Raw genomic sequence first — 14,249 nt, 5'->3', positions numbered from 1 at the left:
TATAGAACTATCAACTCAATTTAATCGTCACAAAACTTTAATGTGGGTATCATTATTATTTCCATTTACAGATGAGAAAACTGAGGCCTACTAAGGTTAACAACTAACCCAAGACACACATGGAGAATGCACCTGGAAAATCTGACTCTAGCCTTAATCTCTAGGCCAAACTACCTCTTCACACATGAGAGACACTCAGCAAAGTTCAGAGAACATTTATTGAACAGCTTCTATGTGCCGAACACTGGACTAGACATTATGGGGTTCATGAACCAAGCCCTGATGGAGGGCAATGTGGAAGATGTGCAGATCATATGCACCACTGGGGAGTTGTGAGAGTCTTCTTGGAAGGGGCATCTGAGAGAGGCTTTGAAGGCTATATAGGATTTCAACAGATAGTGATGGGAAAGAGGTGTCCCAAGAAGCACCAAAGAGGGATCAGCTTGAGCAAAAAGCATGGCAGCAGAAGCAGGAAGCCGCAGGGTTTCACTGGAAGATCAGGCTTGAAAGCTAAGTGGAGTCCAATTTATGAAAGACTTTTATGGCAAGGTAAGAAGTTTGGGGGAGTTATTGAAGTCTTTGAGCAGAAGGGTAGCCCTAGTTGAAGTTATTAAAAGATCAGCCAGTAGCTAGGATGAGTGCTTGAAGGAGCATCTGGGTGGAACACTGTGCCTAAACCCACAGCTTTCTCATGACTTCAGTGTTGATGTCGTAGCACAGCCGAGCACTAGAACTGAGTCCCTAGGGCATTTGCTAGAGCTCACGGCCTATGGAATTCAGTTCTCAGAGCCAGGTAGCCAAAGTTCTCTCAGCTTTGATGCTGCCTTCTCATGCTCTCTTCTGTGAAGTTTTGTCCATATCCCAGATAGGTCAGATAAAGAACCTGAGATCTCAAGATTCCTCCTTTCTCAGGGAGGGTCTGAGCTTGAAGCTGAAAATAGAGGCCATTGCTAGGGAAAGGGGCAAAAGTTCTTTAAATTCCAAAGGAAATTGATGCAGGATATTAGAGGAGGGGCCCCAGAGCCATGACGGATATTCCATAAGTACTGCCAAGTCAGTCTCATCATTTCCTGCCATAATGTGATCCTGATAGGACTAGATGTGGAGCTGGAGGGGTGACTGGCTGGGAGAAGAGCCAGAACAAATACATTGAGAAGGGCATCTCTCTAGAGGCTGAGGGGCTTCCTGAGCCAAAGGAGACCTCCAAAATGTAGATTCCCAACATAGGGGTCCAGGAATCCCAGCTCCCTGAAAATCTCTCCACCTGAAGTAAATATCCGAAGTACCCAAAAGACAGGGAAGTGGAAGAGAAAAATTTTCCCAGACACACTTTCACTTTCTAGAGAGTTAAACTGAGGGCTGGGTGCTATTCCCACTCACGAGGCAGAGCGGCAGCCTGTCCCTGGAGAGGGGAGGCAAGCCAGCAGGCTCAGGATCTACCCTACCTCACTTATTCTTCAAGTTGAGAGACGGGGACCACACTTACCCATAAAGCCTCCTCTCCCGCTCCTGTGGCTGGATCTGCAGTGATGCTCTGAGTGCTCCTTAAATAGAGCCCCCACTCTGCCTCAGTCAACTGCCGCCTCCGCCTTGCCCTGGCTCTTCTGAGAAAGGAGGAAGATGTGGGAGGGCCGGGCACACTGCCCAGAGAGCCCTTTCTGACTTCAAGCAGGGGTGGGGACCCCCACCCCCATCCTTCCAAGCATCTCCTTCCTCACCTCAGTCTCTGACTGAGTCCCTCCTGCTCCTGGAGACAGGCCAACTAGGTTCTTTCTCTGCTCTTAATGTCTGGGAAATCTGCCCTTTATGCCAGGTTCAAGCCCAATTCCCCAAGCATAGGCTTCTAGCTTTTCCCATGAGCTAAGGAGACCCAGACACCCAAACACCAGTTGCAAAATGCATTTGAGGGAATGGAGAAAGAGGAGGCATCACTCTACCTCTTTTTACCCTATGTGGTTCTCCAAGCAGCATCCAAAGGACAGGTGGAGTCTATTCCCATCTTGGGGAGGGAGACATTGAGAGCTGAAGGGATGGAAAATATGGGGCTTAAGGTCTGGCCAGCTATGGAATGTTCAGCAGCACAACTGGAGCCACTACCTTACAGTTTGTGTGTATCCTTGTGTCTGTGGTGGTCCCTTTCCTTGCTCCTCTGATGCCAGAACCTTACTCCTGCCGCACAGAGATGGCACCCTTAAGAGTTTGAGCTGGGAATTGAAGGGCTCCCTGTAAGAGACCTTTCCCATCATCCTTCCCCAAAAGCTCAAGAAGTTCTTTCTGACTATCTAACTATATCCAACTGCCATCCAAGAAACATGAGGTGGGGGAGAGGGAGAGTCACAGTTTCAGGGATGGCTGCAGGGGTCTTGGGCTAGAACTCTACTGAGGAACAGCTCTACTGAGGAAACCTGAAATTCCCGTAATGGGGGTGGGGGAGGGGGAGGGAGAGAAGAGTCATCATTTGTATTGTGAAATGGCAGTGGGAGGAAGATGGGGAATTAGGGAAGAGGAGGGATTGTCAGTCTTTAGAGAGCTTACAGAGCTTACAGGGGCTGATAGAGCAAACCCCTGTCCCCTTACCAGGGACCTATCTGGCCAGAGTTGAAAGTTACTGTCCCATCCCTCATTAACCCCAGCAGATCCAAGCTGGCAGCAGCAGTGTTTTTATGGGAGCCACGACGCCAAATGTGCTGCCACCTCCCTCTCCCCAGCAGCCAACATCTTGCTTTCTTTGAGGCCAGAGGATCCTGGTCAGGTGGCAGAAGCCTGTAGTGAGGGACAAGGCTGGAAGAGGGAGCAGCAATCCCCCTTTTCTCCATATTTTGGCATTGCCTCAATTCCTTAGAGGAAGAGGAGAGGATGGGACTTTTTCTACCTTGGACCGGAAGCTCCTGAGGGCAAGTGTCTGGATTCCCAGCACCCTACGAAGAGACTAACCCTAAAGAAGGGGCTCATCCTGCTGACTGGGGATGGGTGAGCCTATCCTTGAAGGGAACTCTTTCCTTCATGACCCATTGTGGGATTCCTGGGAAGAGATGGCTGTGGGCTTCCCCACAGGGTAGCACCAGGAAGCTGAGGCAGCAGGAACAGAAAGAGGAAGCTGAGGTCTTGCTGGATCCTGGAGACCAGCTATCTTAAATAAGAATCCCTGTGGACATGGGCATGAAGGCACTTGCGGTAAGCATGGCCTGCAAGTCATCCTGGATCTAAACTCCGGTGGATCCTCACCCACAGCACTGCTTCCCTTCCTCTAATCCAAACCTGGCTCCATGGTCCCAAGACCTGGACTCTGCAGCCCACCCTAATCTTAGGGAGACATCTCTGTTATGGGAATGCAAAGGAGACAGATATGGAGGGGAAGTCAGCACCTAAGAGTTGATTGGGTAACAGGGCTTGATCCTGCACTGGACACAAAAGGGGAGAGACACCAGGATTTGAGCAAGAATACCAGATCTGGGAGAGGACAGGGGTCTGTGGAAGGACAGAGGAGAGATAAGGAGAGTGGGGGATAGCTACAGGATTTGAGGACGGATATTTGGCGGGGGAGGGGGGACAGGGAGAACGCCTATAGCACTTGGTATTCATTCCTAAGGGGTCTACCATCCAAGTACTAACCAGGCCCTACCCTACTTCCGAGATCACGCAGTTCAGGGTGGCATGGCCGTAGATAGGGCGGATATTTTGGGTTAAGAAAATAAGGCAGATGGGAAGACACTGGATAGGGTCCAAAAGTTCTCAGCCTCTGTCCGATTACAAGAAACTAGCCGGGGATACACACAGTCAGCTACTGCAACTGCAGCCACTGACGGGATCTCCGCGTCTAACTCTTCCCTACCCTCAATAAAAATGGCTGCAGCAGGAACCCCTCCAAAACCCTGCGACAAATTAATGAATGGAAGCCCCGCCCGGTTACGGGCAATTGCCCTTCTCAAAAATGGCTACCTCGGTACTACTAAAAGGGAACCGCTCTGGGCCCCGCCTTTGATCTCGTTGGTAGGCTGGGGAATGATAGCTGCACCGCGCGGGACAAGTCTCTGGCGGCGCCCGACGGAGCAGGTGATTTCCCCTCCAGCCCCCGGCCCAGGGGTATAAGAGTCGCGGAGAGCGTTGACCCAGGATACCTGTCCTGTGTGTTTCCCCACGGTACTCCCAGGGGCCCGCCAGACCCCCATCTCTGATTCTCGCCGTAGCCTGTGTCAAGGCACATCCCATCTTGTTCAGGCCTCCCTGGTCCTGTGAACCCCATGGCCGCAACTGCATCCCCACGCACGCGGGCCCACTATTTTGGACCTTTGCGGGTACCCCGCTAGCTTGTTAAGAAGCTCTTGCTTCAGAAGTCGGCCATCATTGTGGTCCCACTTCTTGTGGTCCCACTTCCTGTGCTCCCGCCTGACTTTGGATGCGGGAATCCTTTGTACCTCTCAGTGTCCTTGGCGCCTCTAAGACCTTACTTGGGGGTCTTAGATGTCTTCTGGAACCTGTGTTATGGCACAAGGGCCCCAGGAGCCAGGCTTCATAGGGCCTGGGAGAAGCAGTGAAGACCTCTGTGCTAGACCCTCTGAGTCCCCCAGGACTTTCACATTGCTTCCCAGGACTTCTCCCACATGGCCTTCTGCTCTCCCCTTACCTTGAGCACTTCCCCACCCCGAGAGAACAGCATGGTACTTTTTCCCTCAGACTCACTTAAATTTGTCCAGAGGGTCTGTATGGAGTATCTGGAGATTCCAGGCCTGTACCTGGTCCTAGGGCCGCCCTCAGGCCAGCTGGGAGCAGTGAAAATGGGGCAGTAGGAGTTGGCTGAAAGGAGGAAATGAATCCTGCAGAATGAGAGGCAGAGGGAAAGATATTCTAAGTAGGGAAAATGGTGTGAACAAAAATTCTGAGGTAGACGAAAGAGCCAGCCAGGCGGGAGAGGAGGATTTATATCATGAGAGGTGATACAGTGGTTAACAGGGTTCTGGAGCCAGACTGGCTCAGTGTAAATCTGCCATTAACTTACTGTGACCTTGGGCAAGTTACTTAACCTATCAATGAATGCCTCCATTTCCATTTGGGGAATATGGGATAATGTGATAATAATAGTATCTACGTTTTAGGGTTATTGTGAGAATTAAGTAAGTTAATAAAGTGTGTAGGACAATCTTTGGCACATTGTAAGTAGTAAGTAAATGCTATTATCAGAGGTGTTTAAACAGAAGTCATGACAGGACAACAGTCACATTTCATGGGTGCTATTAACCAATGAGTCCTGATTTGGAGGTTCCATGAAGTAATGGAGATCTGTGGGCTACCATGTTCTTAACCTGGAGAAGGCTGGCTACTTAGGCTACAGCTTCCCCAGCTCAGGGAGTTTGGAGGAGAAATGTTAGAGGAGAAGCCTCTGGGCAGGAGAGAAATATCAGAAAAGCTAGCAGCATAGAGAAGGATGAAAGAAAAAAGTGGCAAGCTTTGAGTTTGGCAGGCCAAGAACAAGAAGAGGGAGGCTGTTCCCTTAGGAGACAAGCTAGAGCAAAAGCTCAGGGGAAGAAGACATTTGGGCGAAGTGAAGTTTCCCAATAACAACTCCATGGTCCTCAGACCTTGGTTAGAAATCTAGAGGCATCAGACACATTTGTGAGAGCTTCATCTCTAGAAACTGAGCTTTCATGCAGCATGCATGGGCCTTGGTCCCAGCAGAAGTCGCCAAGTAACAGAGCAGTCAGGATTTGATGTAACCTAGAGCAGATGTTGGTCTCTGTAGAGGGCTGAACTCTTGTGGGGAGCTGCATGACAGGATATGGTATGCCTTGTCTGGGGAGTTCTGCTTTTCCCCAGGGCCCATACTAGGGTCTGGAGCAAGAGGCAGGCATCTCCTCAGTAGGCTAGAGCTTCTCAGTCTGGCTGTCCACAGTGACCCTGTGCTGTCACAGCAACTCTATGATACACTCAGGGGACCAGGAAACTGATCATAGGTGGTAGGCCTGTCTCAACTCACTTAGAAATCTTGATAGCCCCCATCCTCAGAGCATCCCCCAGAATATACTCAACTAGGCAAACTGGATTTAAATCTTGACCACCACAGTCAAGTTAGGTGACTTTGGGCAAGTCATTAAACCCACTGAGCTTCCCTTTTTTCATCTGTAAAGAAGGAGGTGACTGTTTATTGAGCATCTACTTCATGGGAGATACTGACTGTACATTGATGAATAAGCCAGGTGTATAGTCCCTGCCCTCAGGAAACAACTGGAAGAAACATTAAACATTGCCCAAATAGTTATTTGATTACAGCTGTGAATGGTGCTGCTAAGTAAAGAAAAGGGCGGTGTTCAATGAGGGTGTAATATGGAGGGGACAGTTCTAGAGTTAGGGACAGCATCCCTTAAGGAAGGGAATTTTAAACTGAGACCTGAAGGAATTAGACAAGTGAGGGGGTGGAGGTAGAAGGTTGCCCAGGCAGAGGAAACAGCGCAAAGGCCCTTGCCATGAAAGAGCTTGAGTGCTGACAAACTGAAAGAAAACTGAGGTGCAAAGGAGTGATCCAGGGAGGGTGTGGTTCATGGTGAGGCTAGAGATATGTAGGCAGGGGAAGGTCCTGACCCAGAAGGCCACAAAAAGAATCTGGACTTATCTGAAGGGATGTGGGAAGTCACTGATAGATTTTAAACAGGAAAAACATGATTTTTTGTAAAGATCATACAATTGTGATCTTTGTGGAGAATGGGTTGTTGGGGGAAAGATTGTAGTGGAAAGAAGGGTTAGGAAGCTCTTGCAGTTAAGTGGAGATGGAGGGAAGTAGATGTCTTGAGAGGTAATGGTCAGGGCTTAGTGACTGCATGTGGGAAGGCAGGGAGTAGGATAATTCCCAGGCTTGTGGCAGGAATAGCTAGGTGTGTGCACATGCATTTACTGAGGACAGACTTGGAGGAATAAAAGACTTAAGAGAATGTCAGTTTGGGACATGATAAGTCACCCCCTTGGAGGTATCAGAGTGGTAGATGTACAGGTGTGTACCTCAGAAGAGGAGACTGCATTAGAGGATTGTACATTTGGGAATTGGTGACATGGAATTGGCACATAAAGACATGGGCCCAGATGAAAGCTTTCAGAAAGGGTGCAGAGTAAGGAGAGAAGAGGAGCAATTTTGAGCCTGAGCTTTGCTGCCACATTTAAGGGCATCAGAAGAGAGAGGGACAGAGAGGTGAGCCTGGGAAGAAATGGCCAGAGAGGTAGAATAGAAACAGGAGAGTGTGATGCTTTAGAAATCAACATTGGTGCTGCTTGAAAGGGCAAATATTAGGTGAAACCATAAGAAATTGCTTTTTTCTTTTTCTTTTGTAGATCAGAAAACCGGCAATATTGGCAAGTTCATGAGGTTCAACTTAATTAGAACAAAACCTGAAAAAGTAACTCATGACCTTAGCCTGAGAAATTTGGGTAGAGATATTGGAGCAGAAGTCAGACTGAAGTTGAAGAGAAGCAGATAGAATGGAGACGAATAAAGGAATGGAATCGACAGGACTTGGTGATTGATTGAGTGTAGCAGGTGGGATTGAGAGGGCAAAATCAAAGATAATCCACAAGTTTAAGGATTGGTAGCTGAGTGAGTGAGTGAGTGGTTGTGTCAGCTGATGAAACAGGAGGAGGTGCATATTCGGAGAGGGAATGTACACAGATGGGGGGGATAGAGTGAATTCGAATGGAATAGGTAGAATTGGAAGTGCCTCTGAGTCTTCTGAATGGGATGGAGAGCTGACATTTGGACCTGTGGGTCTGGAGCCTTTCATTACCACTTACATGTTCCTGACTCCCAAATACAGACTTAGGAGTCAAACACGTGTAGGTGGGAATGAAAATAGTCAATAAGTATTTACTGAGCACCTACTAAGTGCAGGCATTTTTCTAGGTGCCAGGTTTATACCAATGAATAAGAAAAAGTCCCCCCACCTTCTTCTCTTTTAGCTTACATTCTATGGGGGAGGACAGACAATAGGCTATATACATTAAGCTATAACATTAAGCTATAGTAAATGCTATATAGAAAATAAAGCAGGGTAAGGGATTAGAGAGTATGGGGAGTACCTATTTTGGTAGGTTAGTCAGGGGAGTTCCCTCTGAGAAGGCAACATTTGAGCAGAGCCCTGGAGGAGGTAAGGGAATGAACCATGTAGATATCTGAAGGAGATAAGAAAAAGCTGGGCAAGTTTGAGGAACAGCAAGGAGGCTGGTGGGGTGGGAGTGGAGTGAGAAGGGAGTGGAGATGTTGGAGAGGTGAGCCAAGGCCATTTCTTGCAGAGCTCCGTAGGCCCTGGGAAGAAAGGTAGGAAGTCCTTTGTAGACAGTCTCGAGATGCTGGAAGGGAAAGGATTGGGCAGGAAGAGAGAAATCATGAAAGACTCCCCCTTCTATCTGGGCCCTAGAGCCAGAAAAGCCCCTTTGTGCCAGAAGGTGGGTGTGCCATTCTGGGTGGGGGAAAGGCTGTGCTCAGTCCTGCAGCCTGCTCCTTGAGGGGCTGGACAATGGGCCCCTTGTTGTTGGACTTGGGGACCAAGTGCTCCTCTCAATGATGAGATTCCTCAGCCAGGAGGCATGTGACCCCAAGACCCTGGCTTCTTGCCAGAGGGTCTGGGCCTGCTGCTGGGGAATGGGTTGGGGAGATGGAGAGATCGGGGGAGGGGTGAGGGGAACTGCCACTCTGGAAGCTGTGTCCTGAGACAGTGCCCTGCCCTGTCTCAGGCTGGAGGAGGTGGAGAGATGGGCACAGAGGGGACTTTGGCTCTGCTTGAGGGAGCGGGGGAGGGCTGGAGAGGCTGGAAGTTATAGGCAACGTCAACGCAACTGTTTCCACAGCAGGGCAGGAGGGAGGAGCTGACTGCCCCTGCGCCTAGTGGGTAGGGGCAAGCAGAAGAGGGCTTGATAAATCTGCATCTTGTGTCCCTTCAGGAGAAGAGAGAGCATGGAGCTGGAGAGGATTGTCAGTGCTGCCCTCCTTGCCTTTGTCCAGACACACCTCCCAGAGGCTGACCTCAGGTAGAAGCAGCTCTCCTTAAAAGGATCATGCTAGAGCCAGGTTGGAGCTGCCGGGTAGTACTCTGGGGCCTGGTAAATGGAAAGACTGGAGTGGGAACACTCAACCCTATTCCTGAGGTGGGGGAGGGCTTATTATGATTTCCTGGAATGGCCTTCTTATCCTGTCCCTGTCACCCTCATTGGACAGATGGGAAACCAAAGTTCTGAGGGAGGGTGGGATATTCTCTGGCCTCAGGGCTTGAGGTCTGGCTCATGGACTCCATGAACCTGAGGGCTGGAGCCTGGCTAGGTAGGAGTGCAGGAGGTATCCAAAGTCCTACCCACGGCTTGTTCCATCCTTTTCCTGCAGTGGTTTGGATGAGGTCATCTTCTCCTATGTGCTTGGGGTCCTGGAGGACCTGGGCCCCTCAGGCCCGTCAGAGGAGAACTTCGATATGGAGGCCTTCACTGAAATGATGGAGGCCTATGTGCCTGGCTTCGCCCACATCCCAAGGTGGGGCCTGACTGGGGCCAAGAGGAGGAGGGAGGCTCGCTGAAAGTGGAGGGTGGACAGCGTTGTCCTCTTACTACCCTTCTTGTCTTTTCAGGGGTACTATAGGGGACATGATGCAGAAGCTGTCAGGGCAGTTGAGTGGTGCCAGGAACAAAGGTGAGTCTGAGGATCGGGCACTTGGGTGACTCATAAACCCCCTCCCAAAAGCCCTGGCAAACCTGGTACTCTGCCTCTTTAAGAGAATCTGCAACCACAGAGGTCTAAGTTCCAAGGTCATGTGCCCATCTCCACAGAGCCCCTGCAGCGGCCTGAAAAGCTCAAAGAAGACACCAGGGCTTCTGCTGCTGGGGATACCCAAGATGAGGTACTGGTAGAGGAGCATACTGATGAGGGAGCCAAGGGGCAAGAAAGGAGGAAATACTGCGTTTTATCAACATTTATGCCCACAGGCAGGCGGTGCTGAGGAGAAGCTGCTGCCAGGGGTAGATGTACTCCTGGAGGTGTTCCCAACCTGTTCGGTGGAGCAGGCCCAGTGGGTGCTGGCCAAAGCTCGGGGGGACTTGGAAGAAGCTGTGCAGATGCTGGTAGAGGGGAAGGAGGATGGGCCTCCAGCTTGGGATGGCCCCAACCAGGTATCCTCTGCCAGATACCCCCAACCCATGTAGTCCAGCTACATTCCACCTTAGTGTTAAGACCCAGCCCCTGGCCTACTGCTGTGTGCTTCTCCTACTGGTGCCCTAGATTCTAGACCAGCCTTCCCCTCTCTACAGGACCAGCCCAGGTGCCTTGGAGGCCCCCAAAAGGATGAGCTGAAATCCTTCATCCTGCAGAAGTGAGTCTGGGCTGGGTTGGGCTGGGCTCTTTAAGAGTTTTCTCAGAGTGGGAAGAGCTTTACCCAGCCAGATTTTGGCAGGTACATGATGGTGGATAGTGCAGAGGATCAGAAGATTCACCGGCCCATGGCTCCCAGGGAGGTGAGAGAGTTGGGACTGCTAGAGGTGTGGAGTGGATGGGACTACCACCTGGTTTCTGCTACTCACTGCCTGACTGCCTGACAGGCCCCCAAGAAGCTGATCCGATACATCGACAACCAGGTAGTGAGCACAAAGGGGGAGCGATTCAAAGATGTGCGGAACCCTGAGGCCGAAGAGATGAAGGCCACATACATCAACCTCAAGCCAGCCAGAAAGTACCGCTTCCACTGAGGCGTTCACTGGACTCTGCTAGAGCCTTCTAGGCTCAGATCCCAGAGAGGTGCAGGAGCCCTACACCCCACACAGGGCCCGCCCTAACTCCTGACCCCTTCTCTACCCATTCTCTTACCTCCTTGTCTGTGTTAACCATCTCTTGGAGCTGCCCATGGACACAGTAAAGGTGGCCTCAGGAAGATGAGTGCATTTTGGTCATTTATGCCTCAGAGCTGTAGTGCTGGGGGACTGTGTCCACCTGACCGCCTCTCCTGACCTCACATCCCCTATCTACAACAGGGCAGCAGAGCCAGGCAGGAGGGGGTAAAAAGCTCTTTATTTGAAGCTCTAAGATGGGGCAGGGCATTGGCCTCTCACCTGAGGCCCCCACAGTCCAGTTTCCCTGTAGTTTATAGTCAGGCCCCACCACACAGTCCAGCTGTGCCCCGTCGGCGGGCGGGTCAGACCTGCAGGTTAACAAAGGGTGCAAAGCCCGCCATGTCCTGCAGCAGCACCAGGGCTTGATGCAATGGCGGCTCCACGTCGATGTCCACACCGCGCTTCCGTAAGCGGCTCAGGCTGGGCTCGGCCACATGGTGGCAGTGCCGCACCCGTAGCGAGCGCAGCGCCGGGCAGTACTCAGCCAATGTCCTGAGGGAGGAGCGAGGTGAGGCTAAGGGCAGGACACCGCTACACCCACAGTGGGGGAAGCCAGCAAAGCCCCTGTCTCCCTGTGTCTCGACGCATACTGATTTCTTCATACACGAGGGAGGGAGGCCTGGACTGGGATCAAACACTCAATGCCTCCATTGAACCGAAGACCACGTCTTTTAAAGGGGGAACTGCTCCTCAGCTCCCATGGTTGAAAAGCCAGAAATCTGCCATTGTACGTGAAAACTTTTGACGTGTAAATACTGGTTCAAAAAGCTTTTAAACTGTGGGCTTTCTGGTCTAGGCAATCCTGGAGGGGTTTCGTGTTCAGAATGGGGATGCCGTGGTAGCAGGAAAATTCAGAAGCCCTAATTCTGCCTTTTGACTACTGCCCTGCCCCTACCCCCAGAGGCTAAGTGCTTGCCCTCCTCATCCTACCGACCCCAGGCCCAGGCACCTTACGCCATCGCTTCCGACACGGAGGCAGCCGGTTAGGTCAAGGTGCTCAAGTTCCGGGCAGTTCCGAGCCAACTCCTGGACGGCGGCATCCCCCACATTGGCGTTGACCGCTAGCGAGAGGCTGCGGAGGCCGGCGCCGCGCCGTTGCGCCAGGTACACGATGGCCTCATCTTTGAGCTGACGGCAGGCAGTGAGGTCCAGCTCCTCAAGAGCCGGACAGCGGTCAGCGAGACCGCGCAGCGCCAGCCCGTCTACCCAGTCACAGTGTGCGAGCGACAGGCGCTGCAAGCGGGGGCAGCCCTCCGCCAGCGCCCCCAGGGCGCGGCGGCTCAGTTGCCCGCAGCCGGCCAGCGCCACACTCCGCAGCTGCGGATTCCGAGCCAACACTGGCACCAGATCCTCGTCCGACAGCCAGTCGTGACACGGCGCCAACGCCAGCTCCTGCAGCCCCTCAGCGTCCCGCAGCAGCCAGGCAAATGCGGCCCGCGGAATCTGCGGACCCACCTGCGGACGGGGAGGCACCTCGACTCTCAGCTGGTCCAGGGGGCGGGGCAGGCGCTGACTACTCACCCCTAAGGAGTTCTTTCTTGGCTGCAGCCTGCCCTTGGAGGATCGCCAGCAGCCCTCCCAGGAGAGACCCCACGCGCCCTCCCAGTCGATACCCTGTACTCTCCCTTTGAGAGTACTTCCCACTGGTGGATCGCTTCCCCAGCATTCCTGGAGACCCAAAGGGTTCCAGAAGAGTAGACAGAGGGGCTGGGGGTTGGGCTGGAGGCGGGGCGGTACCCACACAGGGGCGGGGCTCCGGCTCCCGGCTCACCTGAGCGGCGTCGAAGCGTCGTAGCCCCGCCAGATGCAGCTGCACTAGGGCCCGGAAAGCCCGGCTGACGCGCTGCAGCTGGAGCAGCTGGCAAAGCGGGACCCGGCTCAGGATGTGTGGGAGCAGCACGTCTTCCCAGGGCAGGTCCAGGAGCCTGCGGGTAAAAGGGCGTTGGAGGCGGCGTTCCCTGGCCTCTATTACCTGCAAGTCCGCTTTCGTTATTGCTCCTGCGCCCCGGCACCTAAGAACGGCCCCCAGGCCCGGCCCTATTTCAGCTCCCCTCCCCCAGGGCCTTCTTCCTTCTTTCGGCGGTACCTGACGGCTCCGGGTTCTTGCTCCCCTCCGGACGGCTCCATCCGTAGCTCCGTCGGCTGTCTACTACGCGTGCGCAGTACGGTCTTCTCGCTTTGGCCTAGAAGCAGCCACCTGGAGCCCGCCTCCTTGGGCTATAGTGACAGACCGATTCAATCGAGTGCCGTCTCACTGAGGATCCTATCCGAAAGCGTTCCGGATGGATCCCAAAACTGAGGGCGGAACAGACCGGCGATGTAACAATCAGGCCTCGCCTTCTCGGCTACAGGGCTTGAGACCCGAGGCTAGAGGACGCGATGGTGCAGCAGACACTGGCGTCTTTATTAGACTTGGACCAGTCTCAGAGTGAAGTAGTGATGGGAGGAGCAGGCAAGGCCACACGCAGAAGGGGTGGAGCCAGGACTCCAAGGTTCTGGGCCTACCCCTCTGCCCTCTGGTCGCTTTTAGCGACTTTGAAAACCGGCAAGAAACTGTCCAGGTTCTTATCGCCTGGCACGTAGTAGGTGCTCGAAAATTGTTAAATGAATGGACGAAGCTAGAATTTTTCTTTCTTCATCAGGCAAGTTTGCCTAAACCTCCCATTCCTGGTTAATTGTGAAGTACAGAGCTATCCAGCCCCTTCCACTCCCGAACGATTTGGAATGGATTTACACCTTGGGGAAAGAGATATATATCTAAAGAGACCTATATTTCCAGCTGGATCACTTTCCTTCCTTAGGAGGTCTGTAGTCCTGAGGAGAATGCGTGCCCAGCTCAGCTCACCAGGCGTACTACTCTCGCTTGGCCTAGAGGTTTAGTTATGGGGTCTGGGTCTGGGCCATCTTGGCGCAGTAACTCCCCAGAGCTCTGGGCTCAATCTGGGCTGCCCTTTCACCGCGTTCTCAGGTCCTTGTTCCAGGGACCACTCCAGGGAACCCCTGGAGCAGTGCTTTCCCCATCATCCATTGGTGGCCAGAGTGGCGAGAGCTACCTCTGTCGCTGAAAGCTGCTCCTCAGCAGGGTTGCGCTTTTCCTTGGTGCAAACGCTTCAGCTGCCTCTTCGTAACAAAAATTGCTTCCCACCTTTATTTCATTCGAGCACCTCTGCAAGGTGGGCAGGTATGTTATTCCACTTTAAAGATGAAATCAAAGCCCTGGAGAGAAAGTACCTTGTCTAGGGTCAAGCGATTCGGGAAGGAGAACTCAGGCATTCTGATTTCCAGAGTTCTTTCCACGCTCCCTCATACCTCAATGCAGCTAGAGGAGAGAATCCAGCAGTAGGGAAGGACCAAAGAAGGCCAGTTTGGATGAGGGAGTTGCTCCCTCTTCCTCAGTCTGCTTAGGG

At 52.5% G+C, this 14,249-nt stretch overlaps 2 protein-coding genes across 8 annotated transcripts; one reads left to right on the top strand and one right to left on the bottom strand.

Moving 5' to 3' along the window:
• The first annotated feature begins 3,909 nt into the window (after positions 1-3,909).
• Positions 3,910-10,885, top strand: CUEDC2 (CUE domain containing 2). 6 transcript variants are annotated; one of them, XM_016154553.2, is made up of 9 exons: positions 3,911-4,053; positions 8,917-9,003; positions 9,353-9,496; positions 9,591-9,652; positions 9,790-9,860; positions 9,946-10,128; positions 10,267-10,328; positions 10,410-10,470; positions 10,555-10,885. In XM_016154553.2, the coding sequence occupies exons 2-9, from the start codon at positions 8,930-8,932 to the stop codon at positions 10,699-10,701; spliced, it is 804 nt and encodes a 267-aa protein (XP_016010039.2). In that variant the 5' UTR covers positions 3,911-4,053; positions 8,917-8,929; the 3' UTR covers positions 10,702-10,885. The 6 variants fall into 6 exon arrangements, with proteins under 6 accessions (XP_036079581.1, XP_016010039.2, XP_016010035.2 ...); XM_016154549.2 differs by having other exon boundaries at positions 9,736-9,860; XM_036223687.1 differs by lacking the exon at positions 3,911-4,053 and adding an exon at positions 7,316-7,335 and having other exon boundaries at positions 9,736-9,860.
• A 117-nt stretch (positions 10,886-11,002) lies between these two features.
• On the bottom strand, positions 11,003-14,050 carry FBXL15 (F-box and leucine rich repeat protein 15). Of its 2 annotated transcripts, XM_016154548.2 has the most exons (5): positions 13,896-14,050; positions 12,929-13,137; positions 12,614-12,767; positions 11,792-12,297; positions 11,003-11,334 (listed from the first exon to the last, which is right to left on the bottom strand). In XM_016154548.2, the coding sequence occupies exons 2-5, from the start codon at positions 12,967-12,969 to the stop codon at positions 11,145-11,147; spliced, it is 891 nt and encodes a 296-aa protein (XP_016010034.2). In that variant the 5' UTR covers positions 12,970-13,137; positions 13,896-14,050; the 3' UTR covers positions 11,003-11,144. The 2 variants fall into 2 exon arrangements, with proteins under 2 accessions (XP_016010034.2, XP_036079579.1); XM_036223686.1 differs by lacking the exon at positions 13,896-14,050 and having other exon boundaries at positions 12,929-13,392.
• Between the last annotated feature and the right edge of the window lie 199 nt (positions 14,051-14,249).

This window comes from Rousettus aegyptiacus, unplaced genomic scaffold (assembly GCF_014176215.1).
Source record: "Rousettus aegyptiacus isolate mRouAeg1 unplaced genomic scaffold, mRouAeg1.p scaffold_m13_p_6, whole genome shotgun sequence".
Lineage (NCBI taxonomy): Eukaryota > Metazoa > Chordata > Mammalia > Chiroptera > Pteropodidae > Rousettus > Rousettus aegyptiacus.
This window is presented reverse-complemented; position numbering and strand designations above follow the sequence as displayed.